The sequence below is a fragment of the Nerophis lumbriciformis genome, linkage group LG11 (genome assembly GCF_033978685.3).
Source record: "Nerophis lumbriciformis linkage group LG11, RoL_Nlum_v2.1, whole genome shotgun sequence".
Lineage (NCBI taxonomy): Eukaryota > Metazoa > Chordata > Actinopteri > Syngnathiformes > Syngnathidae > Nerophis > Nerophis lumbriciformis.
The window spans coordinates 51,988,693-52,015,827 of record NC_084558.2 but is presented as its reverse complement, the minus strand read 5'-3'; the positions used below and the strand labels follow the sequence as shown (position 1 = coordinate 52,015,827).

The window sequence follows — 27,135 nt, the reverse complement described above, 5'->3', positions numbered from 1 at the left end:
TTTTTTAAAATAAAAATGTGTAAAAAAAACAAAAAAAAACATTCCCAATCCACAAGCATCCTCATTCACACATAATAATAATAATAATAATAATAATAATAATAATAATAATAATAACTAAGAAGAGAAATCGTCTAAAATTGAATACGTTGGAAAAACTTTTTTTTTTAAATAAAAATGTGTAAAAAAAAACAAAAAAAAACATTCCCAATCCACAAGCATCCTCATTCACACATAATAATAATAATGATAATAATAATAATAATAATAACTAAGAAGAGAAATCGTCTAAAATTGAATACGTTGGAAAACCTTTTTTTTTTTAAATAAAAATGTGTAAAAAAAACAAAAAAAAACATTCCCAATCCACAAGCATCCTCATTCACACATAATAATAATAATAATAATAATAACTAAGAAGAGAAATCGTCTAAAATTGAATACGTTGGAAAAACTTTTTTTTTTAAATAAAAATGTGTAAAAAAACCCAAAAAAAAACATTCCCAATCCACAAGCATCCTCATTCACACATAATAATAATAATAATAATAATAATAATAATAACTAAGAAGAGAAATCGTCTAAAATTGAATACGTTGGAAAAACTTTTTTTTTTAAATAAAAATGTGTAAAAAAAAACAAAAAAAAACATTCCCAATCCACAAGCATCCTCATTCACACATAATAATAATAATAATAATAATAATAATAATAATAATAATAACGAAGAAGAGAAATCGTCTAAAATTGAATACGTTGGAAAAACTTTTTTTTTTTTTAAATAAAAATGTGTAAAAAAAACTAAAAAAAACATTCCCAATCCACAAGCATCCTCATTCACAACACGTTATCTTAGATTTCCATGTTATGATACATGTTCACATTATTTATTGACTGTATCTAAAAAAGATAAAAATCTACTTTTATTTTAATGAAAATATGAAATAATTAGGGATGTCCGATAATGGCTTTTTGCCAATATTCCGATATTGCCCAACTCTTTAATTACCGATACCGATATCAACCGATACCGATATCAACCAATATATACAGTCGTGGAATTAACACATTATTATGCCTAATTTGGACAACCAGGTATGGTGAAGATAAGGTACTTTTTTAAAACATTAATAAAATAAAATAAGTTAAATAAATTAAAAACATTTTCTTGAATAAAAAAAAGAGTAAAACAATATAAAAACAGTTACATAGAAACTAGTAATGAATGAAAATGAGTAAAATGAAGTGTTACAGGTTAGTACTATTAGTGGACCAATCATGTGTGCTTACGGTATCCCTTGCAGACTGTATTGATATATATTGATATATAATGTAGGAACCTACCAGAATATTAATAACAGAAAGAAACAACCCTTTTGTGTGAATGAGTAAATGGGGGAGGGAGGTTTTTTGGGTTGGTGCACTAATTGTAAGTGTATCTTGTGTTTTTTATGTTGATTTAAAAACAAAAAACAAAAAAACGATACCAATAAAAAAAAAAAACATACCGATAATTTCCGATATTATATTTTAATGCATTTATCTCTAGAAATAATCCTAAATGAAATACAATGACTTAGTTTATATTATTGTATATACTAGGTCATAAAAACAGTGTCAGTTGAGTCGGTCCATAGGTTGCCTGTAGGGATTTTTAATGTCAGGCAGATGTCAGTATTTAGTGACACAGTATCGACACAGTATCAATACAGTTTTGCAATGTGTCGAAACGCTTCATGACGCCTCATCAACCCATCACTAATATATACACATACATACATACATACATATATATACATATACACATATATACATATACACACACGAGATTATATATATATATATATATATATATATATATATATATATATATACATAAATATATACACATATACACATATATACATACATACACACATATATACATATAGCATGTTAATAGTTATCATATGTCAAGTACCAAGTTATATGACTCTGGGGGTAAACGGTTGCAAAATGAGCAAAAAAATTAAGTTAGCGGACTGTTAACGTACCAAGTCATAACTAAGTTGTATGGCTGCAAAGTTAGCTAAAAAAAAGTGCTACATTTGCTAAGAAAAAAGTTAGCATGGTTATTTTAGTTAATTTTACCATGTTTATGTGTCATGCACCGACTTCTATGACACTAGTGTGTGTGCGCCTGTGGAAAAAAGCTCAAATAAAGTGTATAATTAGCTGGAAAAAGTTAGCATGTTAGCTTAGCGGTTTGACAGAACAAAGTGTGTATATTTTTCACAAATGCTAATGACATAAAATACAAAAACCAAGTAAGAGTTCAGTCATGTTCTTCAAATAGAACATACATTGCAAACATTAGTAGTACATGGCAACACTCAAAGTGTATATGTGGTGACGTCATTACGTCCAAAAAGCAAAAAGGGGGCGGGATTAAATTTTTTAAAACACTTCGGAACGTTAGCGCCCTCTAGGCACCGGCGTAAAGATTGCAAACAAACCCTTTCGTTCTCCTCCTGTGCTCTGCTGCCACCTTGTGTTCAACATGAGCAGCTGCCAGCAGATGAGTCAGGTTATTTACTAAGATTTTCTAAAAGGGAAATAATTATTAACTATGTGTGAATTATTATTATTAAAAAAAAAAAAAAAAGGAGTTGTTTGTATCGACCAAATAATTCAGAAACATTAAAAAAAAAATTATAGCAGCGAAAAATGACTCCATCAAATAATATGTAAATGAATGTAGTATTATAATTGATGTATGTAAATATGTTTGAATTCTGTTATAGGAAATAAATGAGCATTTTTAAGCGGGTTGTCAGCCGGTGACGTCAGGTGGGCAACACCCGCGCATGCGCACCGCCGCCCCTCCCTTCCCTCTGCCTGGTGACCCGCAGTAACACAACTTGAAAGGCGCAGGAACACCGAAAAGATTCCATTTCAGGCCCGTAAATACGCCATAAAGCGACGGGGGGGGGGGCGCTAAGGAGAGGGGCGATGGCCGCCATGATCTACGGGAAGATCTTCGTGGGAATCTACGTGGAGATCAAGCGGAGTGACGGTACGTTGGGAGCCGGTCAGGCTGGGATGGAGTCAAGCTAGCATCTTCATCCTCATTGCCGCGCTTTTACCTTCCATCGCGGGTGTCACCCCCTCAACCCTCCGGCTGGTTAATTAAAAAAAACCAAAAAACGTCACCTGTCCGTTCAGCATCCCTGCCTGAAGGGTCTCCGGTACCGGATGAACGCGTGCCGGTCCCGGATGATGGAGGCTTGTCGGAGGTGTGGTTATTTAATGGCTGCCTTGTGGTCTTGTTCCTGGTCAAATGTGTCACATTTGGACTGGAGGAGGAAGATCACGGTCACACCCAACCTTCCACTTCCTGTCTCTAGCAGGAAGTGGAAGGTTGCCAATCAGCGCCCACCTTAACCACGCCTAACCCGGGCACCTGAATACTGCATGTGTCTACCGGCCCAGATTACATTGACCACCTCCAACCCGGGCCCCTGAATACTGCATGTGTCTTATCAGCCCAGGTTAAATGTGCAAATGACCACCCCCTAACCCGAGAACCTGAATGCCGCATGTGTCTGAAGTTACCTGACATCACGCACATCTTCCAATTCATCTTTCGGCCCAATTCGTTCTCATCTCCCAACATATTAGTTAGTATATAAGTGTTAATAAAACTATCCAATAGAGGATCTTTGACTCGTGTTTTTGCAGTATGTAGGTGCTATCAGTTCTCATAGCCAATAGAGGATCTTTGACTAGTGTTTTAGTAGTAGGTACTGAAGACAGCAGAATGTTTCCACCCCAATAGAGGATCTTTAAGTAGCTAAAACTGCAGTGTTTATTTCCAATAGAGGATCTTTGGTATTTTTTTCAGTAGGTGCTTAAAAACAGTAGAGCATTTTCATCCAATAGAGGATCTTTGACTAGTGTTTTTGCAGTTGGTGCTAAAACAGCAGTGTTCATTTTCAATAGAGGATCTTTGATTGGTATATTTTTTCAGTATGGTACATGCTTAAAAACACATATCTAATAGAATATATTTGACTAGTGTTTTTACAGTTGGTGCTAAAACAGCAGTGTTCATTTTCAATAGAGGATCTTTGATTGGTATTTTTTTTCAGGAAGTGCTTAAAAACAGTAGAGCGTTTTCATCCAATAGAGGATCTTTGACTGGTGTTTTTGCAGTTGGTGCTAAAACGGCAGTGTTCATTTTCAATAGAGGATCTTTGATTGGTATTTTTTTTCAGTACATGCTTAAAAACAACAGAGCATTCCCATCTAATAGAATATCTTTGACTAGTGTTTTTGCAGTAGGTGCTAAAACAGCAGTGTTCATTTTCAATAGAGGATCTTTGATTGGTATTTTTTCAGTAGGTCCTTGAAAATAGCAGAGCGTTCACATCCAATAGAGGATCTTTGACTAGTGTTTTTGCAGTAGGTGCTATAACAGCAGTGTTCATTTTTCAATAGAGGATCTTTGTTTGGTATTTTTTCAGTACGTGCTTAAAAACAGGAGAGCGTTCACATTTATAGAGGATCTTTGACAAGTGTTTTTGCAGTAGGTGCTAAAACAGCAGTGTTTATTTACAATGAGGATCTTTGATTGGTATTTTTTTTTCATTACGGTACATGCTTAAAAACACAGTGTTCCCGTCTAATAGAATATATTTGACTAGTGTTTTTACAATAGGTGCTATAACAGCAGTGTTCATTTTCAATAGAGGATCTTTGATTGGTATTTTTTTTCAGGAAGTGCTTAAAAACAGTAGAGCGTTTTCATCCAATAGAGGATCTTTGACTAGTGTTTTTGCAGTTGGTGCTAAAACGGCAGTGTTCATTTTCAATAGAGGATCTTTGATTGGTATTTTTTTTCAGTACATGCTTAAAAACAACAGAGCATTCCCATCTAATAGAATATCTTTGACTAGTGTTTTTGCAGTAGGTGCTAAAACAGCAGTGTTCATTTTCAATAGAGGATCTTTGATTGGTATTTTTTCAGTAGGTCCTTGAAAATAGCAGAGCGTTCACATCCAATAGAGGATCTTTGACTAGTGTTTTTGCAGTAGGTGCTATAACAGCAGTGGTCATTTTCAATAGAGGATCTTTGATTGGTATTTTTTTCAGTACATGCTTAAAAACAACAGAGCATTCCCATCTAATAGAATATCTTTGACTAGTGTTTTTGCAGTTGGTGCTAAAACAGCAGTGTTCATTTTCAATAGAGGATCTTTGATTGGTATTTTTTCAGTAGTTCCTTGAAAATAGCAGAGCGTTCACATCCAATAGAGGATCTTTGACTAGTGTTTTTGCAGTAGGTGCTATAACAGCAGTGTTCATTTTTCAATAGAGGATCTTTGATTGGTATTTTTTCAGTACGTGCTTAAAAACAGGAGAGCGTTCACATTTATAGAGGATCTTTGACAAGTGTTTTTGCAGTAGGTGCTAAAACGGCAGTGTTTATTTCCAATAGAGGATCTTTGATTGGGTTTTTTTTTTCATTACGGTACATGCTTAAAAACACAGTGTTCCCATCTAATAGAATATATTTGACTAGTGTTTTTACAATAGGTGCTATAACAGCAGTGTTCATTTTCAATAGAGGATCTTTGATTGGTATTTTTTTTCAGGAAGTGGTTAAAAACAGTAGAGCGTTTTCATCCAATAGAGGATCTTTGACTAGTGTTTTTGCAGTAGGTGCTAAAACAGCAGTGTTCATTTTTCAATAGAGGATCTTTGATTGGTATTTTTTCAGTACGTGCTTAAAAACAGCAGAGCGTTCACATTTATAGAGGATATTTGACTAGTGTTTTTGCAGTAGGTGCTAAAACAGCAGTGTTCATTTTTCAATAGAGGATCTTTGATTGGTATTTTTTCAGTAGGTCCTTGAAAATAGCAGAGCGTTCACATCCAATAGAGGATCTTTGACTAGTGTTTTTGCAGTAGGTGCTAAAACAGCAGTGTTCCTATTTAATAGAGGATCTTTGATTGGTATTTTTTTCAGTAGGTGCTTAAAAACAGCAGAGTGTTCCCCTCTTAAGAGGATCTTTCACCAGTGTTTTTTGCAGTAGGTACTAAAAAACAGAAGTTTTTCGGTGTAATAGAGGATCTTTGACTAGTGTTTTGCAGTAGGTGCTTAAAGAGTCGTGTTCCTATGTAATAGAGGATCTTTGACCAGTGTTTTTGCATTAAGTGTTTAAAAACAGCAGTGTTCCAGTCTAATAGAGGATCTTTGACGAGTGTTTTTGCAGTAGGTGCTAAAACAGCAGTGTTCATTTTCAATAGAGAATCTTTGATTGGTATTTTTTCAGTAGGTGCTTAAAAACAGCGTGGCGTTCCCATTTAATAGAGGATCTTTGACTAGTGTTTTTGCAGTAGGTGCTAAAACAGCAGTGTTCCTATTTAATAGAGGATCTTTGATTGGTATTTTTTCAGTACATGCTTAAAACAGCAGAGCTTTCCCATCTAATAAAGGATCTTTGACTAGTGTTTTTGCAGTAGGTGCTCAAAAAGAGTAGTGTTCCAATGTAGTAGAGGATCTTTGACTAGTGTTTTTGCAGTAGCTGCTTTAAAACAGCAGTGTTCCTGTCTAATAAAGGATCTTTGACTAGTGTTTTTGCATTAAGTGCTTAAAAACAGCAGTGTTCCTGTCTAGTAATAGAGGATCGATCTTTGACTAGTGTTTTTTGCAGTAGGTGCTTAGAACATCAGTGTTCCTGTCTAATAGAGGATCTTTGACTAGTGTTTTTTTGATTTTACAGTAGGTGCTAAAATAGCAGTGTTCCCACTTAAGAGGATCTTTGACTAGTGTTTTTGCAGTTGGTACTAAGAAAACTGCAGTTTTTCGGTGTAATAGAAGATCTTTGACTAGTGTATTTGCAGTAGGTGTTTAAAAAGAGTAGTGTTCCTATGTAATAGAGGATCTTTGACTAGTGTTTTTGCATTAAGTGCTTAAAAACAGCAGTGTTCCTGTCTAATAACAGAAGATCTTTGACTAGTGTTTTGCAGTAGGTGCTTTAAAACAGTAGTTTTCCTGTCTAATAGAGGATCTTTGACTAGTTTTTTTGCAGTGAGTACTAAAAAACAGTAGTTTTCCGGTCTAATAGAGGATCTTTGACTAGTGTTTCTGCAGTAGGTGGTAAAACACCAGTGTTCCTGTCTAATAAAGGATCTTTGACTAGTGTTTCTGCAGTAGGTGGTACAACAGCAGTGTTCATTTTCAATAGAGGATCTTTGATTGTTATTTTTTTCAGTAGGTGCTTAAAAATAGTTGCGCATTCTCATCCAACAGAGGATCTTTGACTAGTGTTTTTGCAGTAGCTGCTTTAAAACAGCAGTGTTCCTGTCTAATAAAGGATCTTTGACTAGTGTTTTTGCATTAAGTGCTTAAAAACAGCAGTGTTCCTGTCTAATAGAGGATCTTTGACTAGTGTTTTTGCAGTAGGTGCTTACAACATCAGTGTTCCTGTCTAATAGAGGATCTTTGACTAGTGTTTTTTTGTTTGTTTTATTTACAGTAGGTGCTAAAAACAGCAGTGTTCCCACTTAAGAGGATCTTTGACTAGCGTTTTTGCAGTTGGTACTAAGAAAACTGCAGTTTTTCGGTGTAATAGAGGATCTTTGACCAGTGTTTTTGCAGTAGGTGCTTAAAAAGAGTAGTGTTCCAATATAATAGAGGATCTTTGACTAGTGTTTTTGCATTAAGTGCTTAAAACAGCGGTTTTCCTGTCTAATAGAGGATCTTTGACTAGTGTTTTTGTAGTAGGTACTAAAAAAAACAGCAGTTTTCCGGTCTAATAGAAAATCTTTGACTAGTGTTTTTGCCATAGGTGCTTAAAAAGAGTAGTGTTCCTGTCTAATAGAGGATCTTTAACTAGTGTTTTTTTGTTTATTGTTTTTTTACAGTACGTGCTAAAAACAGCAGTGTTCCCACTTAAGAGGATCTTTGACTAGTGGTTTTGCAGTAGGTGCTTTAAAAGAGTAGTGTTCCAATATAATAGAGGATCTTTGACAAGTGTTTTTGCATTAAGTGCTTAAAACAGCGGTTTCCTGTCTAATAGAGGATCTTTGACTTGTGTTTTTGTAGTAGGTACTAAAAAAAACAGCAGTTTTCCGGTCTAATAGAAAATCTTTGACTAGTGTTTTTGCCATAGGTGCTTAAAAAGAGTAGTGTTCCTGTCTAATAGAGGATCTTTGACTTGTGTTTTTGTAGTAGGTACTAAAAAAAACAGCAGTTTTCCGGTCTAATAGAAAATCTTTGACGAGTGTTTTTGCCATAGGTGCTTAAAAAGAGTAGTGTTCCTGTCTAATAGAGGATCTTTGACTAGTGTTTTTTTATTTTTTTTTATTTTTTTTACAGTAGGTGCTAAAAACAGCAGTGTTCCCACTTAAGAGGATCTTTGACTAGCGTTTTTGCAGTTGGTACTAAGAAAACTGCAGTTTTTCGGTGTAATAGAGGATCTTTGACTAGTGTTTTTGCAGTAGGTGCTTAAAAAGAGTAGTGTTCCAATATAATAGAGGATCTTTGACTAGTGTTTTTGCATTACGTGCTTAAAACAGCGGTTTTCCTGTCTAATAGAGGATCTTTGACTTGTGTTTTTGCATTAAGTGCTTAAAACAGCGGTTTTCCTGTCTAATAGAGGATCTTTGACTTGTGTTTTTGTAGTAGGTACTAAAAAAAACAGCAGTTTTCCGGTCTAATAGAAAATCTTTGACTAGTGTTTTTGCCATAGGTACTTAAAAAGAGTAGTGTTCCTGTCTAATAGAGGATCTTTGACTTGTGTTTTTGTAGTAGGTACTAAAAAAAACAGCAGTTTTCCGGTCTAATAGAAAATCTTTGACGAGTGTTTTTGCCATAGGTGCTTAAAAAGAGTAGTGTTCCTGTCTAATAGAGGATCTTTGACTAGTGTTTTTTTGTTTATTGTTTTTTTTTTTTACAGTAGGTGCTAAAAACAGCAGTGTTCCCACTTAAGAGGATCTTTGACTAGTGTTTTAGCAGTTGGTACTAAGAAAACTGCAGTTTTTCGGTGTAATAGAGGATCTTTGACTAGTGTTTTTGCAGTAGGTGCTTAAAAAGAATAGTGTTCCAATATAATAGAGGATCTTTGACTAGTGTTTTTGCATTAAGTGCTTAAAACAGCGGTTTTCCTGTCTAATAGAGGATCTTTGACTTGTGTTTTTGCAGTAGGTGCTTTAAAACATGAGGGTTCCTGTCTAATAGAGGATCTTTGACTAGTGTTTTTGTAGTAGGTACTAAAAAAAAACAGCGGTTTTCCTGTCTAATAGAGATCTTTGACTAGTGTTTTTGCAGTAGGTGCTTTAAAACATGAGTGTTCCTGTCTAATAGAGGATCTTTGACTAGTGTTTTTGTAGTAGGTACTAAAAAAAACAGCAGTTTTCCGGTCTAATAGAAAATCTTTGACTAGTGTTTTTGCCGTAGGTGCTTAAAAAGAGTAGTGTTCCTGTCTAATAGAGGATCTTTGACTTGTGTTTTTGTAGTAGGTACTAAAAAAAACAGCAGTTTTCCGGTCTAATAGAAAATCTTTGACGAGTGTTTTTGCCATAGGTGCTTAAAAAGAGTAGTGTTCCTGTCTAATAGAGGATCTTTGACTAGTGTTTTTTTGTTTATTGTTTTTTTTTTTACAGTAGGTGCTAAAAACAGCAGTGTTCCCACTTAAGAGGATCTTTGACTAGTGTTTTTGCAGTTGGTACTAAGAAAACTGCAGTTTTTCGGTGTAATAGAGGATCTTTGACTAGTGTTTTTGCAGTAGGTGCTTAAAAAGAGTAGTGTTCCAATATAATAGAGGATCTTTGACTAGTGTTTTTGCATTACGTGCTTAAAACAGCGGTTTTCCTGTCTAATAGAGGATCTTTGACTTGTGTTTTTGCAGTAGGTGCTTTAAAACAGCGGTTTTCCTGTCTAATAGAGGATCTTGGACGAGTGTTTTTGTAGTAGGTACCAAAAAAACCAGCTGTTTTCCGGTCTAATAGAAAATCTTTGACTTGTGTTTTTGCCATAGGTGCTTAAAAAGAGTAGTGTTCCTGTCTAATAGAGGATCTTTTACTAGTGTTTTTGCCATAGGTGCTTAAAAAGAGTAGTGTTCCTGTCTAATAGAGGATCTTTGACTAGTGTTTTTGTCATAGGTGCTTAAAAAGAGTAGTGTTCCTCTCTAATAGAGGATCTTTGACTTGTGTTTTTGTAGTAGGTACTAAAAAAAATAGCAGTTTTCCGGTCTAATAGAAAATCTTTGACTAGTGTTTTTGCCATAGGTGCTTAAAAAGAGTAGTGTTCCTGTCTAATAGAGGATCTTTGACTAGTGTTTTTTTGTTTATTGTTTTTTTTTACAGTAGGTGCTAAAAACAGCAGTGTTCCCACTTAAGATCTTGACTAGTGTTTTTGCAGTTGGTACTAAGAAAACTGCAGTTTTTCGGTGTAATAGAGGATCTTTGACTAGTGTTTTTGCAGTAGGTGCTTAAAAAGAGTAGTGTTCCAATATAATAGAGGATCTTTGACTAGAGTTTTTGCATTACGTGCTTAAAACAGCGGTTTTCCTGTCTAATAGAGGATCTTTGACTTGTGTTTTTGCAGTAGGTGCTTTAAAACATGAGGGTTCCTGTCTAATAGAGGATCTTTGACTAGTGTTTTTGTAGTAGGTACTAAAAAAAACAGCGGTTTTCCTGTCTAATAGAGATCTTTGACTAGTGTTTTTGCAGTAGGTGCTTTAAAACATGAGTGTTCCTGTCTAATAGAGGATCTTTGACTAGTGTTTTTGTAGTAGGTACTAAAAAAAACAGCAGTTTTCCGGTCTAATAGAAAATCTTTGACTAGTGTTTTTGCCATAGGTGCTTAAAAAGAGTAGTGTTCCTGTCTAATAGAGGATCTTTGACTAGTGTTTTTTTGTTTATTGTTTTTTTACAGTAGGTGCTAAAAACAGCAGTGTTCCCACTTAAGATCTTGACTAGTGTTTTTGCAGTTGGTACTAAGAAAACTGCAGTTTTTCGGTGTAATAGAGGATCTTTGACTAGTGTTTTTGCATTACGTGCTTAAAACAGCGGTTTTCCTGTCTAATAGAGGATCTTTGACTTGTGTTTTTGCAGTAGGTGCTTTAAAACATGAGGGTTCCTGTCTAATAGAGGATCTTTGACTAGTGTTTTTGTAGTAGGTACTAAAAAAAACAGCGGTTTTCCTGTTTAATAGAGATCTTTGACTTGTGTTTTTGCAGTAGGTGCTTTAAAACATGAGGGTTCCTGTCTAATCGAGGATCTTTGACTAGTGTTTTTGTAGTAGGTACTAAAAAAAACAGCGGTTTTCCTGTCTAATAGAGGATCTTTGACTAGTGTTTTTGTAGTAGGTACTAAAAAAAACAGCAGCTTTCCGGTCTAATAGAAAATCTTTGACTAGTGTTTTTGCCATAGGTGCTTAAAAAGAGTAGTGTTCCTGTCTAATAGAGGATCTTTGACTAGTGTTTTTTTGTTTATTGTTTTTTTACAGTAGGTGCTAAAAACAGCAGTGTTCCCACTTAAGATCTTGACTAGTGTTTTTGCAGTTGGTACTAAGAAAACTGCAGTTTTTCGGTGTAATAGAGGATCTTTGACTAGTGTTTTTGCATTACGTGCTTAAAACAGCGGTTTTCCTGTCTAATAGAGGATCTTTGACTTGTGTTTTTGCAGTAGGTGCTTTAAAACATGAGGGTTCCTGTCTAATAGAGGATCTTTGACTAGTGTTTTTGTAGTAGGTACTAAAAAAAACAGCGGTTTTCCTGTTTAATAGAGATCTTTGACTTGTGTTTTTGCAGTAGGTGCTTTAAAACATGAGGGTTCCTGTCTAATCGAGGATCTTTGACTAGTGTTTTTGTAGTAGGTACTAAAAAAAACAGCGGTTTTCCTGTCTAATAGAGGATCTTTGACTAGTGTTTTTGTAGTAGGTACTAAAAAAAACAGCAGCTTTCCGGTCTAATAGAAAATCTTTGACTAGTGTTTTTGCCGTAGGTGCTTAAAAAGAGTAGTGTTCTTATGTAATAGAGGATCTTTGACTAGTGTTTTTGCAGTGAGTACTAAAAAACAGTAGTTTTCAGGTCTAATAGAGGATCTTCGACTAGTGTTTTTGCAGTCGGTGCTTTAAAACACCATTGTTCCTGTCTAATAGAGGATCTTTGACTAGTGTTTCTGCAGCAGGTGGTAAAAAAGCAGTGTTCCTGTCTAATAGAGGATCTTTGACTAGTGTTTTTGCAGTAGGTGCTTTAAAACACCAGTGTTCCTGTCTAATAGAGGATCTTTGACTAGTGTTTTTGCAGTAGGTGCTTTAAAACACCAGTGTTCCTGTCTAATAGAGGATCTTTGACTAGTGTTTTTGCAGTAGGTGCTTTAAAACACCAGTGTTCCTGTCTAATAGAGGATCTTTGACTAGTGTTTTTGCAGTAGGTGCTTTAAAACACCAGTGTTCCTGTCTAATAGAGGATCTTTGACTAGTGTTTCTGCAGTAGGTGGTAAAAAAGCAGTGTTCCTGTCTAATAGAGGATCTTTGACGTGTTGCCACAGGACGCATCCATCAGGCGATGGTGACGTCGCTGCACGAAGACAACGACAGCGTGACGGTGGAGTGGATCGAGAACGGCGACACCAAAGGGAAGGAAGTACGTGCCTCAGGTTGGAGACGTTGCCATGACGATGCCCGTTTATGACTTCCTCCATCCCGCAGGTGGACTTGGAGAGCATCTTCGGCCTGAACCCAGACCTAGCCCCCGAGGAGGAGGTGCCAGCCAGTCCAGAGGCTCCTCCTCCTCCTTCCAGTGGGGCCAAGACCAGCAAAGTCCCCAAAGTCTGCCTTCTGTCATCTTCTCTTTCAACAATCTTTGTTTTGTTTCCTTTTTAAAGTTTTAAAGTGTCCATCAACCTCTTTCAGACCCGACGAGTCACGGCCATTCCCAAACCTGACAACAGCCAGCGGGAGAACCGAGGTAAGCCTCCTCTCCTTCCTACAAAGATCCACACGAGACCAGAGTGAGACTTCAGACAGCAGGACACAAACATTAGCATTAGCTGTGTTAGCTACAGTGCTAATGTTACATTTTACTCTCCTGTCTAATAGAGGATCTTTGACTAGTGTTTTTGCAACATGTGCCAAAAACAGCAGAGCGTTCCTCTCTATTAAGAGGATCTTAGCTAAAAACAGCAGTGCTCATATTTAATAGAGGATCTTTGACTAGTGTTTTTGCAGTAGGTGCTTAAAGAGTAGTGTTCCTGTCTAATAGAGGATCTTTGACTAGTGTTTTTGCATTAAGTGCTTATAAACATCAGTGTTCATATCTAATAGAGGATCTTTGACTAGTGTTTTTGTGTTAAGTGCTTATAAACATCAGTGTTCATATCTAATAGAGGATCTTTGACTAGTGTTTTGCGTTAAGTGCTTATAAACAGCAGTGTTCCTGTCCAATAGAGGATCTTTGACTAGTGTTTTGCGTTCAGTGCTTATAAACATCAGTGTTCATGTCTAATGGAGGATCTTTGACTAGTGTGTTTGCAGTAGGTGCTTAAAACGAGTAGTGTTCCTATGTAATAGAGGATCTTTGACTAGTGTTTTAGCATAAAGTGCTTAAAAACAACAGTGTTCCTGTCTAATAGAGGATCTTTGACTAGTGTTTTTGCATTAAGTGCTTAAAAACAACAGTGTTCCTGTCTAATAGAGGATCTTTGACTAGTGTTTTTGCATTAAGTACTTTTAAAAACAGCAGTTTTTTTGTCAAATAGAGGATCTCTGACTTGTGTTTTTTGCAGTAGCTGCTTTAAAACAGCAGTGTTCCTGTCTAAAAGAGGATCTTTGATTAGTGTTTTTGCAGTAGGTGCTTAAAAACAGCAGTGTTCCTGTCTAATAGAGGATCTTTGACTAGTGTTTTTGCATTAAGTGCTTAAAAACAACAGTGTTCCTGTCTAATAGAGGATCTTTGACTAGTGTTTTTGCATTAAGTGCTTAAAAACAACAGTGTTCCTGTCTAATAGAGGATCTTTGACTAGTGTTTTTGCATTAAGTACTTTTAAAAACAGCAGTGTTCCTGTCTAATAGAGGATCTTTGACTAGTGTTTTTGTGTTAAGTGCTTATAAACATCAGTGTTCCTGTCTAATAGAGGATCTTTGACTAGTGTTTTTGTGTTAAGTGCTTATAAACATCAGTGTTCCTGTCTAATAGAGGATCTTTGACTAGTGTTTTTGCATTAAGTGCTTATAAACAGCAGTGCTCCTGTCCAATAGAGGATCTTTGACTAGTGTTTTTGCATTAAGTGCTTATAAACATCAGTGTTCATATCTAATAGAGGATCTTTGACTAGTGTTTTTGCATTTAGTGCTTATAAACATCAGTGTTCCTGTCCAATAGAGGATCTTTGACTAGTGTTTTTGCATTTAGTGCTTATAAACATCAGTGTTCCTGTCTAATAGAGGATCTTTGACTAGTGTTTTTGCGTTAAGTGCTTATAAACAGCAGTGTTCCTGTCTAATAGAGGATCTTTGACTAGTGTTTTTGCATTAAGTGCTTAAAAACATCAGTGTTCCTATGTAATAGAGGATCTTTGACTAGTGTTTTTGCAGTAGGTGCTTAAAACGAGTAGTGTTCCTATGTAATAGAGGATCTTTGACTAGTGTTTTAGCATAAAGTGCTTAAAAACAACAGTGTTCCTGTCTAATAGAGGATCTTTGACTAGTGTTTTTGCATTAAGTGCTTAAAAACAACAGTGTTCCTGTCTAATAGAGGATCTTTGACTAGTGTTTTTGCATTAAGTACTTTTAAAAACAGCAGTTTTTTTGTCAAATAGAGGATCTCTGACTTGTGTTTTTGCAGTAGCTGCTTTAAAACAGCAGTGTTCCTGTCTAAAAGAGGATCTTTGATTAGTGTTTTTGCAGTAGGTGCTTAAAAACAGCAGTGTTCCTGTCTAATAGAGGATCTTTGACTAGTGTTTTTGCATTAAGTGCTTATAAACATCAGTGTTCATATCTAATAGAGGATCTTTGACTAGTGTTTTTGCATTAAGTGCTTAAAAACATCAGTGTTCATATCTAATAGAGGATCTTTGACTAGTGTTTTTGCATAAAGTGCTTATAATCAGCAGTGTTCCTGTCTAATAGAGGATCTTTGACTAGTGTTTTTGCATTTAGTGCTTATAAACATCAGTGTTCCTGTCTAATAGAGGATCTTTGACTAGTGTTTTTGCATTAAGTGCTTATAAACATCAGTGTTCCTGTCTAATAGAGGATCTTTGACTAGTGTTTTTGCATTAAGTGCTTATAAACATCAGTGTTCATATCTAATAGAGGATCTTTGACTAGTGTTTTTGTGTTAAGTGCTTATAAACATCAGTGTTCCTGTCTAATAGAGGATCTTTGACTAGTGTTTTTGCATTAAGTGCTTATAAACAGCAGTGTTCCTGTCCAATAGAGGATCTTTGACTAGTGTTTTTGCATTAAGTGCTTATAAACATCAGTGTTCATATCTAATAGAGGATCTTTGACTAGTGTTTTTGCATTTAGTGCTTATAAACAGCAGTGTTCCTGTCCAATAGAGGATCTTTGACTAGTGTTTTTGCATTAAGTGCTTATAAACATCAGTGTTCATATCTAATAGAGGATCTTTGACTAGTGTTTTTGCATTTAGTGCTTATAAACATCAGTGTTCATATCTAATAGAGGATCCAGCAACATCATGCTATGTTAGAATATTTGCAGATAAAAACAAACTAATCAAACGTACGTGTGTAGCTGACAATCTGATAGTTAGCAGAGACATATTTGAAGATGTGTAGTGAAGCCTGGCATTGTGTGTGAAGTGATGGGCGTATACGTCTAGTCCATGACGGAGGAGGTCCCACTCTGGATAAAAAGTCACTTTGATTCCTGCGTGTGCTCCTTCAGCCGCGGCGGTGGGAACCACTCGGGCCCGTCCGAGCCAGCACAGCCAGGCCGCCGAGGCTCCTCCCCCCTCCATCGCCGCCCAGCCCGCCGCCAACCAATCGCTGCTCCAGCTGCAGAACGGTAAGCCACACCCACACAAACACGCACACACACTCGTGAGGTCACGGCCACAGCCGGACGGCGCCGCCTCTCCGCGGACACAAAGGCCACCCAGTCCCATCATAGAGAGACGACTTTGTGGACGACGCTGCTTTTGCTTGTGCAGCACGCAAGAAGTCCAACTGCGTGAAGGAAGTGGAGAAGCTGCAGGAGAAGCGAGAGAAGCGGCGACTTCAGCAGCAGGAACTGAGGGAGAAGAAAGCTCAGGTCACACACATTCTTGTACTTCTTACCTTCTTGAGAGCTGAGAAAAATGCCTCCCTCTTTAGGACCAACCTTTCTAGATATATACAGATTAGTATTTACAACATTAATAATATATACATACTATGCTAATATAAAAAAGGTCATTTTTGGGGGGGGATTTTTTGTTTGTAATTGGTTTTTAATCTTCATTATTTACTTCAAGTTATTACAGTATGTCTCTATATACATATTTATTTAAAAAATAATAATTTGGGCCAAATGGGGCGCATTTCAATTTCTTACACACACTTGTTATTTCATATGTTGGCCAAAGGGAGCGCATTTCAATGTATTACACACACTTGTTATTTCATATGTTGACCAGTGGGGGCGCATTTCAATGTCTTACACACACTTGTTATTTCATATGTTGGCCAAAGGGGGCGCATTTCAATGTCTTACACACACTTGTTATTTCATATGTTGACCAGTGGGGGCGCATTTCAATGTCTTACACACACTTGTTATTTCATATGTTGGCCAAAGGGGGCGCATTTCAATGGGTTGGCCCTGCGATGAGGTGGCGACTTGTCCAGGGTGTACACCGCCTTCTGCCCGAATGCAGCTGAGATAGGCTCCAGCACCCCCCGCTAACCCCAAAAGGGACAAGCGGTAGAAAATGGATGGATGGACACACACTTGTTATTTTATTTGTTGGCCAGAGGGGGCGCATTTCAATGTCTTACACACACTTGTTATTTCATATGTTGGCCAAAGGGAGCGCATTTCAATGTATTACACACACTTGTTATTTCATATGTTGGCCAAAGGGGGCGCATTTCAATTTCTTACACACACTTGTTATTTCATATGTTGGCCAAAGGGAGCGCATTTCAATGTATTACACACACTTGTTATTTCAAATGTTGACCAGTGGGGGCGCATTTCAATTTCTTACACACACTTGTTATTTCATATGTTGGCCAAAGGGAGCGCATTTCAATGTATTACACACACTTGTTATTTCATATGTTGACCAGTGGGGGCGCATTTCAATTTCTTACACACACTTGTTATTTCATATGTTGGCCAAAGGGAGCACATTTCAATGTATTACACACACTTGTTATTTCATATGTTGACCAGTGGGGGCGCATTTCAATGTATTACACCCACTTGTTATTTCATATGTTGACCAGTGGGGGCGCATTTCAATTTCTTACACACACTTGTTATTTCATATGTTGGCCAAAGGGAGCACATTTCAATGTATTACACACACTTGTTATTTCATATGTTGGCCAAAGGGAGCGCATTTCAATGTATTACACACACTTGTTATTTCATATGTTGGCCAAAGGGAGCACATTTCAATGTATTACACACACTTGTTATTTCATATGTTGGCCAAAGGGGGCGCATTTCAATTTCTTACACACACTTGTTATTTCAAGTGTTGGCCAAAGGGAGCACATTTCAATGTATTTCACACACTTGTTATTTCATATGTTGGCCAAAGGGGGCGCATTTCAATTTCTTACACCCACTTGTTATTTCATATGTTGGCCAAAGGGGGCGTATTTCAATTTCTTACACACACTTGTTATTTCAAGTGTTGGCCAAAGGGAGCACATTTCAATGTATTACACACACTTGTTATTTCATATGTTGGCCAAAGGGAGCTCATTTCAATGTCTTACACACACTTGTTATTTCATATGTTGACCAGTGGGGGCGCATTTCAATTTCTTACACACACTTGTTATTTCATATGTTGACCAAAGGGAGCGCATTTCAATGTATTACACACACTTGTTATTTCATATGTTGGCCAAAGGGGGCGCATTTCAATTTCTTACACACACTTGTTATTTCATATGTTGGCCAAAGGGGGCGCATTTCAATTTCTTACACACACTTGTTATTTCATATGTTGGCCAAAGGGAGCGCATTTCAATGTATTACACACACTTGTTATTTCATATGTTGACATTTACTCTGCTTTTTGCAGCAGTTTTCTCTAAAAGAAAAAAAAAAACAGTACTTTTTTTACTGTAATAAACTGTGGTGATGTTTTAGCATTTACAGTAAGACATTAAAAAATCTACACCAAAAATAGAAATACAAGAACGCACACAGGAAGTCTTTCTTGTTTCAGGAAGTGGACGTCAACTTGCCAAACTACGAGATCATGTGCATGATCCGAGACTTCCGGGCCAGTCTGGACTACCGACCTTTGACCTCCAATGACCTGGTACGATGGTAACTCCAAATATGATATTTCATTATGAACAAACACATTAAATAAGCTAACAATAGAGGATCTTTGACAAGTGTTTTTGCAATTTGTGCGCAAAAAACAGCAGTGTACAGATCCAATAGAGGATCTTTGACTAGTGTTATTTACAGTAGATGCTTCTTCCTTTTTAATAGAGGATCTTTGACTAGTGTTATTTACAGTAGATGCTTGTTCCTTTTTAATAGAGGATCTTTGATTCGTGTTTCTGCTGTATGTTCACAAAAACAGCAGTGTTCCTGTCTAATAGAAGAGCTTTGACTAGTGTTTTTGCAGTAGGCGCTTAAAAATAGTAGTGTTCATATGTAATAGAGGATTTTTGACTAGTGTTTTGCAGTAGGTGCTTTGAAACAGCAGTGTTCCTGTCTAATAGAGGATCTTTGACTAGTGTTTGTGCGTTACGTGCTTAAAAAGAGCAGTGTTCATATCTGATAAAGGATCTTTGACTAGTGTTTTTGCATTAAGTGCTTAAAAACAGCAGTGTTCCTGTCTAATAGAGGATGTTTGACTAATGTTTTTGTGTGAAGTGCTTAAAAACAGCAGTGTTCATATCTAATAGAGGATCTTTGACTAGTGTTTTTGCAGTAGGTACTAAAAAACAGCAGTTTTTCGGTCTAATAGAGAATCTTTGACTAGTGTTTTTGCAGTAGGTGCTTAAAAAGAGTAGTGTTCCTATGTAATAGAGGATCTTTGACTAGTGTTTTTGCATTAAGTGCTTAAAAACAGCAGTGTTCCTGTCTAATAGAGGATCTTTGACTAGTGTTTTTTGCAGTAGGTGCTTTAAAACAGCAGTGTTCATATCTAATAGAGGATCTTTGACTAGTGTTTTTGCAGTAGGTACTAAAAAACAGCAGTTTTTCGGTCTAATAGAGAATCTTTGACTAGTGTTTTTGCAGTAGGTGCTTAAAAAGAGTAGTGTTCCTATGTAATAGAGGATCTTTGACTAGTGTTTTTGCATTAAGTGCTTAAAAACAGCAGTGTTCCTGTCTAATAGAGGATGTTTGACTAATGTTTTTGTGTGAAGTGCTTAAAAACAGCAGTGTTCATATCTAATAGAGGATCTTTGACTAGTGTTTTTGCAGTAGGTACTAAAAAACAGCAGTTTTCGGTCTAATAGAGAATCTTTGACTAGTGTTTTTGCAGTAGGTGCTTAAAAAGAGTAGTGTTCCTATGTAATAGAGGATCTTTGACTCGTGTTTTTGCATTAAGTGCTTAAAAACAGCAGTGTTCCTGTCTAATAGAGGATCTTTGACTAGTGTTTTTTGCAGTAGGTGCTTTAAAACAGCAGTGTTCCTGTCTAATAGAGGATCTTTGACTAGTGTTTTTGCAGTAGGTACTAAAAAACAGCAGTTTTTCGGTCTAATAGAGGATCTTTGACTAGTGTTTTTGCAGTAGGTGCTTAAAAATAGTAGTGTTCCTGTGTAATAGATCTTTGACTAGTGTTTTTGCAGTAGGTGCTTTGAAACAGCAGTGTTCCTGTCTAAGAGAGGATCTTTGACTAGTGTTTTTGCGTTAAGTGCTTAAAAACAGCAGTGTTCATATCTAATAGAGGATCTTTGACTAGTGTTTTTGCAGTAGGTACTAAAAAACAGCAGTTTTTCGGTCTAATAGAGGACCTTTGACTAGTGTTTTTGCAGTAGGTGCTTAAAAAGAGTAGTGTTCCTATGTAATAGAGGATCTTTGACTAGTGTTTTTGCATTAAGTGCTTAAAAACAGCAGTGTTCCTGTCTTATAGAGGATCTTTGACTAATGTTTTTGTGTGAAGTGCTTAAAAACAGCAGTGTTTCTGTCTAATAGAGGATCTTTGACTAGTGTTTTTGCAGTAGGTACTAAAAAACAGCAGTTTTTCGGTCTAATAGAGGATCTTTGACTAGTGTTTTTGCAGTAGGCGCTTAAAAATAGTAGTGTTCCTATGTAATAGAGGATCTTTGACTAGTGTTTTTGCAGTAGGTGCTTATAAACATCAGTGTTCCTGTCTAATAGAGGATTTTTGACTAGTGTTTGTGCTTTACGTGCTTAAAACAGCAGTGTTCCTGTCTAATAGAGGATCTTTGTCTACTGCTTTTGCAGTAGGTGCTTAAAAACAGTGGTGTTACTGTCTAATAGAGGATCTTTGACTATTGTTTTAGCGTTAAATGCTTAAAAACAGCAGTGTTCATATCTGATAGAGGATCTTTGACTAGTGTTTTTTGCATTAAGTGCTGAAAAACAGCAGTGTTATTGTCTAATAGAGGATCTTTGACTAATGTTTTTGCGCAAAGTGCTTAAAAACAGCAGTGTTCATATCTAATAGAAGATCTTTGACTCGTGTTTTTGCAGTAGGTGCTTTAAAACAGCAGTGCTCCCATTTAATAGAGGATCTTTGACTAGTGTTTTTGTAGTAGGTACTAAAAAACATCAGTTTTTTGGTCTTATAGAGGATCTTTGACTGGTGTTTTTACAGTAGGTGCTTAAAAAGAGCAGTGTTCCTATGTAATAGAGGATCTTTGACTAGTGTTTTTGCATTAAGTGCTTAAAAACAGCAGTTTTCTTGTCTAATAGAGGATCTTTGACTAGTGTTTTTGCATGAAGTGCTTTAAAACAGCAGTGTTCCTGTCTAATAGAGGATCTTTGACTAGTGTTTTTGCGTGAAGTGCTTCAAAACAGCACTGTTCCCGTCTAATAGAGGATCTTTGACTAGTGTTTTTGCAGTAGGTGCTTTAAAACAGCAGTGCTCCCATTTAATATAGGATCTTTGACTAGTGTTTTTGTAGTAGGTACTAAAAAACAGCAGTTTTTTGGTCTTATAGAGGATCTTTGACTGCTGTTTTTACAGTAGGTGCTTTAAAAGAGTAGTGTTCCTATGTAATAGAGGATCTTTGACTAGTGTTTTTGCATTAAGTGCTTAAAAACAGCAGTTTTCTTGTCTAATAGAGGATCTTTGTCTGCTGCTTTTGCAGTAGGTGCTTAAAAACAGCAGTGTTCATATCTGATAGAGGATCTTTGACTAGTGTTTTTTGCATTAAGTGCTGAAAAACAGCAGTGTTATTGTCTAGTAGAGGATCTTTGACTAATGTTTTTGCGCGAAGTGCTTTAAAACAGCAGTGCTCCCATTTAATAGAGGATCTTTGACTAGTGTTTTTGTAGTAGGTACTAAAAAACAGCAGTTTTTTGGTCTTATAGAGGATCTTTGACTGGTGTTTTTTTACAGTAGGTGCTTTAAAAGAGTAGTGTTCCTATGTAATAGAGGATCTTTGACTAGTGTTTTTGCATTAAGTGCTTAAAAACAGCAGTGTTCTTGTCTAATAGAGGATATTTGACTAGTGTTTTTGCGTGAAGTGCTTTAAAAGAGCAGTGTTCCTGTCTAATAGAGGATCTTTGACTAGTGTTTTTGCGTGAAGTGCTTTAAAACAGCAGTGTTCCTGTCTAATAGAGGATCTTTGACTAGTGTTTTTGCGTGAAGTGCTTCAAAACAGCACTGTTCCCGTCTAATAGAGGATCTTTGACTAGTGATTTTACAGTAGGTGCTTTAAAAGAGTAGTGTTCCTATGTAATAGAGGATCTTTGACTAGTGTTTTTGCATTAAGTGCTTAAAAACAGCAGTGTTCTTGTCTAATAGAGGATATTTGACTAGTGTTTTTGCGTGAAGTGCTTTAAAACAGCAGTGTTCCTGTCTAATAGAGGATCTTTGACTAGTGTTTTTGCGTGAAGTGCTTCAAAACAGCACTGTTCCCGTCTAATAGAGGATCTTTGACTAGTGATTTTACAGTAGGTGCTTAAAAAGAGTAGTGTTCCTATGTAATAGAGGATCTTTGACTAGTGATTTTACAGTAGGTGCTTTAAAAGAGTAGTGTTCCTATGTAATAGAGGATCTTTGACTAGTGTTTTTGCATTAAGTGCTTAAAAACAGCCGTTTTCTTGTCTAATAGAGGATCTTTGACTAGTGTTTTTGCGTGAAGTGCTTTAAAACAGCAGTGTTCCTGTCTAATAGAGGATCTTTGACTAGTGTTTTTGCGTGAAGTGCTTCAAAACAGCACTGTTCCCGTCTAATAGAGGATCTTTGACTAGTGTTTTTGCAGTAGGTGCTTTAAAACAGCAGTGCTCCCATTTAATATAGGATCTTTGATTAGTGTTTTTGTAGTAGGTACTAAAAAACAGCAGTTTTTAGGTCTTATAGAGGATCTTTGACTGGTGTTTTTACAGTAGGTGCTTTAAAAGAGTAGTGTTCCTATGTAATAGAGGATCTTTGACTAGTGTTTTTGCATTAAGTGCTTAAAAACAGCAGTTTTCTTGTCTAATAGAGGATCTTTGTCTGCTGCTTTTGCAGTAGGTGCTTAAAAACAGCAGTGTTCATATCTGATAGAGGATCTTTGACTAGTGTTTTTTGCATTAAGTGCTGAAAAACAGCAGTGTTATTGTCTAATAGAGGATCTTTGACTAATGTTTTTGCGCGAAGTGCTTTAAAACAGCAGTGCTCCCATTTAATAGAGGATCTTTGACTAGTGTTTTTGTAGTAGGTACTAAAAAACAGCAGTTTTTTGGTCTTATAGAGGATCTTTGACTGGTGTTTTTTTTACAGTAGGTGCTTTAAAAGAGTAGTGTTCCTATGTAATAGAGGATCTTTGACTAGTGTTTTTGCATTAAGTGCTTAAAAACAGCACTGTTCTTGTCTAATAGAGGATCTTGGACTAGTGTTTTTGTGTGAAGTGCTTCAAAACAGCACTGTTCCCGTCTAATAGAGGTTCTTTGACTAGTGTTTTTGCGTGAAGTGCTTCAAAACAGCACTGTTCCCGTCTAATAGAGGATCTTTGACTAGTGTTTTTGCAGTAGGTGCTTTAAAACAGCAGTGCTCCCATTTAATAGAGGATCTTTGACTAGTGTTTTTGTAGTAAGTACTAAAAAACAGCAGTTTTTTGGTCTTATAGAGGATCTTTGACTGGTGTTTTTACAGTAGGTGCTTAAAAAGAGCAGTGTTCCTATGTAATAGAGGATCTTTGACTAGTGTTTTTGCATTAAGTGCTTAAAAACAGCAGTATTCTTGTCTAATAGAGGATATTTGACTAGTGTTTTTGCGTGAAGTGCTTTAAAACAGCAGTGTTCCTGTCTAATAGAGGATCTTTGACTAGTGTTTTTGCGTGAAGTGCTTCAAAACAGCACTGTTCCCGTCTAATAGAGGATCTTTGACTAGTGTTTTTGCAGTAGGTGCTTTAAAACAGCAGTGCTCCCATTTAATAGAGGATCTTTGACTAGTGTTTTTGTAGTAAGTACTAAAAAACAGCAGTTTTTTGGTCTTATAGAGGATCTTTGACTGGTGTTTTTACAGTAGGTGCTTAAAAAGAGCAGTGTTCCTATGTAATAGAGGATCTTTGACTAGTGTTTTTGCATGAAGTGCTTAAAAACAGCAGTGTTCCTGTCTAATAGAGGATCTTTCGCTAGTGTTTTTGCGTGAAGTGCTTTAAAACAGCACTGTTCCTGTCGAATAGAGGATCTTTGACTAGTGTTTTTGCGTGAAGTGCTTCAAAACAGCACTGTTCCCGTCTAATAGAGGATCTTTGACTAGTGATTTTACAGTAGGTGCTTTAAAAGAGTAGTGTTCCTATGTAATAGAGGATCTTTGACTAGTGTTTTTGCATTAAGTGCTTAAAAACAGCCGTTTTCTTGTCTAATAGAGGATCTTTGACTAGTGTTTTTGCGTGAAGTGCTTCAAAACAGCACTGTTCCCGTCTAATAGAGGATCTTTGACTAGTGTTTTTGCAGTAGGTGCTTTAAAACAGCAGTGCTCCCATTTAATATAGGATCTTTGATTAGTGTTTTTGTAGTAGGTACTAAAAAACAGCAGTTTTTAGGTCTTATAGAGGATCTTTGACTGGTGTTTTTACAGTAGGTGCTTTAAAAGAGTAGTGTTCCTATGTAATAGAGGATCTTTGACTAGTGTTTTTGCATTAAGTGCTTAAAAACAGCAGTTTTCTTGTCTAATAGAGGATCTTTGTCTGCTGCTTTTGCAGTAGGTGCTTAAAAACAGCAGTGTTCATATCTGATAGAGGATCTTTGACTAGTGTTTTTTGCATTAAGTGCTGAAAAACAGCAGTGTTATTGTCTAATAGAGGATCTTTGACTAATGTTTTTGCGCGAAGTGCTTTAAAACAGCAGTGCTCCCATTTAATAGAGGATCTTTGACTAGTGTTTTTGTAGTAGGTACTAAAAAACAGCAGTTTTTTGGTCTTATAGAGGATCTTTGACTGGTGTTTTTTTTACAGTAGGTGCTTTAAAAGAGTAGTGTTCCTATGTAATAGAGGATCTTTGACTAGTGTTTTTGCATTAAGTGCTTAAAAACAGCACTGTTCTTGTCTAATAGAGGATCTTGGACTAGTGTTTTTGTGTGAAGTGCTTCAAAACAGCACTGTTCCCGTCTAATAGAGGTTCTTTGACTAGTGTTTTTGCGTGAAGTGCTTCAAAACAGCACTGTTCCCGTCTAATAGAGGATCTTTGACTAGTGTTTTTGCAGTAGGTGCTTTAAAACAGCAGTGCTCCCATTTAATAGAGGATCTTTGACTAGTGTTTTTGTAGTAAGTACTAAAAAACAGCAGTTTTTTGGTCTTATAGAGGATCTTTGACTGGTGTTTTTACAGTAGGTGCTTAAAAAGAGCAGTGTTCCTATGTAATAGAGGATCTTTGACTAGTGTTTTTGCATTAAGTGCTTAAAAACAGCAGTGTTCTTGTCTAATAGAGGATATTTGACTAGTGTTTTTGCGTGAAGTGCTTTAAAACAGCAGTGTTCCTGTCTAATAGAGGATCTTTGACTAGTGTTTTTGCGTGAAGTGCTTCAAAACAGCACTGTTCCCGTCTAATAGAGGATCTTTGACTAGTGATTTTACAGTAGGTGCTTAAAAAGAGTAGTGTTCCTATATAATAGAGGATCTTTGACTAGTGTTTTTGCATTAAGTGCTTAAAAACAGCAGTGTTCCTGTCTAATAGAGGATCTTTGACTAGTGTTTTTGCGTGAAGTGCTTCAAAACAGCACTGTTCCCGTCTAATAGAGGATCTTTGACTAGTGATTTTACAGTAGGTGCTTAAAAAGAGTAGTGTTCCTATGTAATAGAGGATCTTTGACTAGTGATTTTACAGTAGGTGCTTAAAAAGAGTAGTGTTCCTATATAATAGAGGATCTTTGACTAGTGTTTTTGCATTAAGTGCTTAAAAAGAGTAGTGTTCCTATGTAATAGAGGATCTTTGACTCGTGTTTTTGCATTAAGTACTTAAAAACAGCAGTGTTCATATCTGATAGAGGATCTTTGACTAGTGTTTTTTGCATTAAGTGCTGAAAAACAGCAGTGTTATTGTCTAATAGAGGATCTTTGACTAATGTTTTTGCGCGAAGTGCTTTAAAACAGCAGTGCTCCCATTTAATAGAGGATCTTTGACTAGTGTTTTTGTAGTAGGTACTAAAAAACAGCAGTTTTTTGGTCTTATAGAGGATCTTTGACTGGTGTTTTTTTTACAGTAGGTGCTTTAAAAGAGTAGTGTTCCTATGTAATAGAGGATCTTTGACTAGTGTTTTTGCATTAAGTGCTTAAAAACAGCACTGTTCTTGTCTAATAGAGGATCTTGGACTAGTGTTTTTGTGTGAAGTGCTTCAAAACAGCATTGTTCCTGTCTAATAGAGGATCTTTGACTAGTGTTTTTTGCATTAAGTGCTGAAAAACAGCAGTGTTATTGTCTAATAGAGGATCTTTGACTAATGTTTTTGCGCGAAGTGCTTTAAAACAGCAGTGCTCCCATTTAATAGAGGATCTTTGACTAGTGTTTTTGTAGTAGGTACTAAAAAACAGCAGTTTTTTGGTCTTATAGAGGATCTTTGACTGGTGTTTTTTTTACAGTAGGTGCTTTAAAAGAGTAGTGTTCCTATGTAATAGAGGATCTTTGACTAGTGTTTTTGCATTAAGTGCTTAAAAACAGCACTGTTCTTGTCTAATAGAGGATCTTGGACTAGTGTTTTTGTGTGAAGTGCTTCAAAACAGCACTGTTCCCGTCTAATAGAGGTTCTTTGACTAGTGTTTTTGCGTGAAGTGCTTCAAAACAGCACTGTTCCCGTCTAATAGAGGATCTTTGACTAGTGTTTTTGCAGTAGGTGCTTTAAAACAGCAGTGCTCCCATTTAATAGAGGATCTTTGACTAGTGTTTTTGTAGTAAGTACTAAAAAACAGCAGTTTTTTGGTCTTATAGAGGATCTTTGACTGGTGTTTTTACAGTAGGTGCTTAAAAAGAGCAGTGTTCCTATGTAATAGAGGATCTTTGACTAGTGTTTTTGCGTGAAGTGCTTTAAAACAGCAGTGTTCCTGTCTAATAGAGGATCTTTGACTAGTGTTTTTGCGTGAAGTGCTTCAAAACAGCACTGTTCCCGTCTAATAGAGGATCTTTGACTAGTGATTTTACAGTAGGTGCTTAAAAAGAGTAGTGTTCCTATATAATAGAGGATCTTTGACTAGTGTTTTTGCATTAAGTGCTTAAAAACAGCAGTGTTCCTGTCTAATAGAGGATCTTTGACTAGTGTTTTTGCGTGAAGTGCTTCAAAACAGCACTGTTCCCGTCTAATAGAGGATCTTTGACTAGT

The 27,135-nt window shown here is 36.3% G+C and overlaps 1 protein-coding gene and 1 long non-coding RNA gene across 2 annotated transcripts in view; one reads left to right on the top strand and one right to left on the bottom strand.

Moving 5' to 3' along the window:
* LOC140679152 (uncharacterized) overlaps positions 1-3,367 on the bottom strand; it is a 28,188-nt gene extending 24,821 nt beyond the window's left edge. Inside the window, exon 1 of the long non-coding RNA XR_012050726.1 lies at positions 3,193-3,367. This is a non-coding gene — a long non-coding RNA (uncharacterized lncRNA). The remainder of the gene's footprint in view (positions 1-3,192) is intronic.
* Positions 2,881-27,135, top strand: part of LOC133610209 (kinesin-like protein KIF2A) — a 49,009-nt gene continuing 24,754 nt past the window's right edge. The window contains exons 1-7 of the mRNA XM_061966322.2: positions 2,881-3,055; positions 12,544-12,638; positions 12,704-12,823; positions 12,908-12,962; positions 15,905-16,024; positions 16,170-16,270; positions 18,408-18,503. Of these exons, the coding sequence (XP_061822306.1) occupies positions 2,992-3,055; positions 12,544-12,638; positions 12,704-12,823; positions 12,908-12,962; positions 15,905-16,024; positions 16,170-16,270; positions 18,408-18,503 (651 nt within the window). The 5' untranslated portion in view covers positions 2,881-2,991. The remainder of the gene's footprint in view (positions 3,056-12,543; positions 12,639-12,703; positions 12,824-12,907; positions 12,963-15,904; positions 16,025-16,169; positions 16,271-18,407; positions 18,504-27,135) is intronic.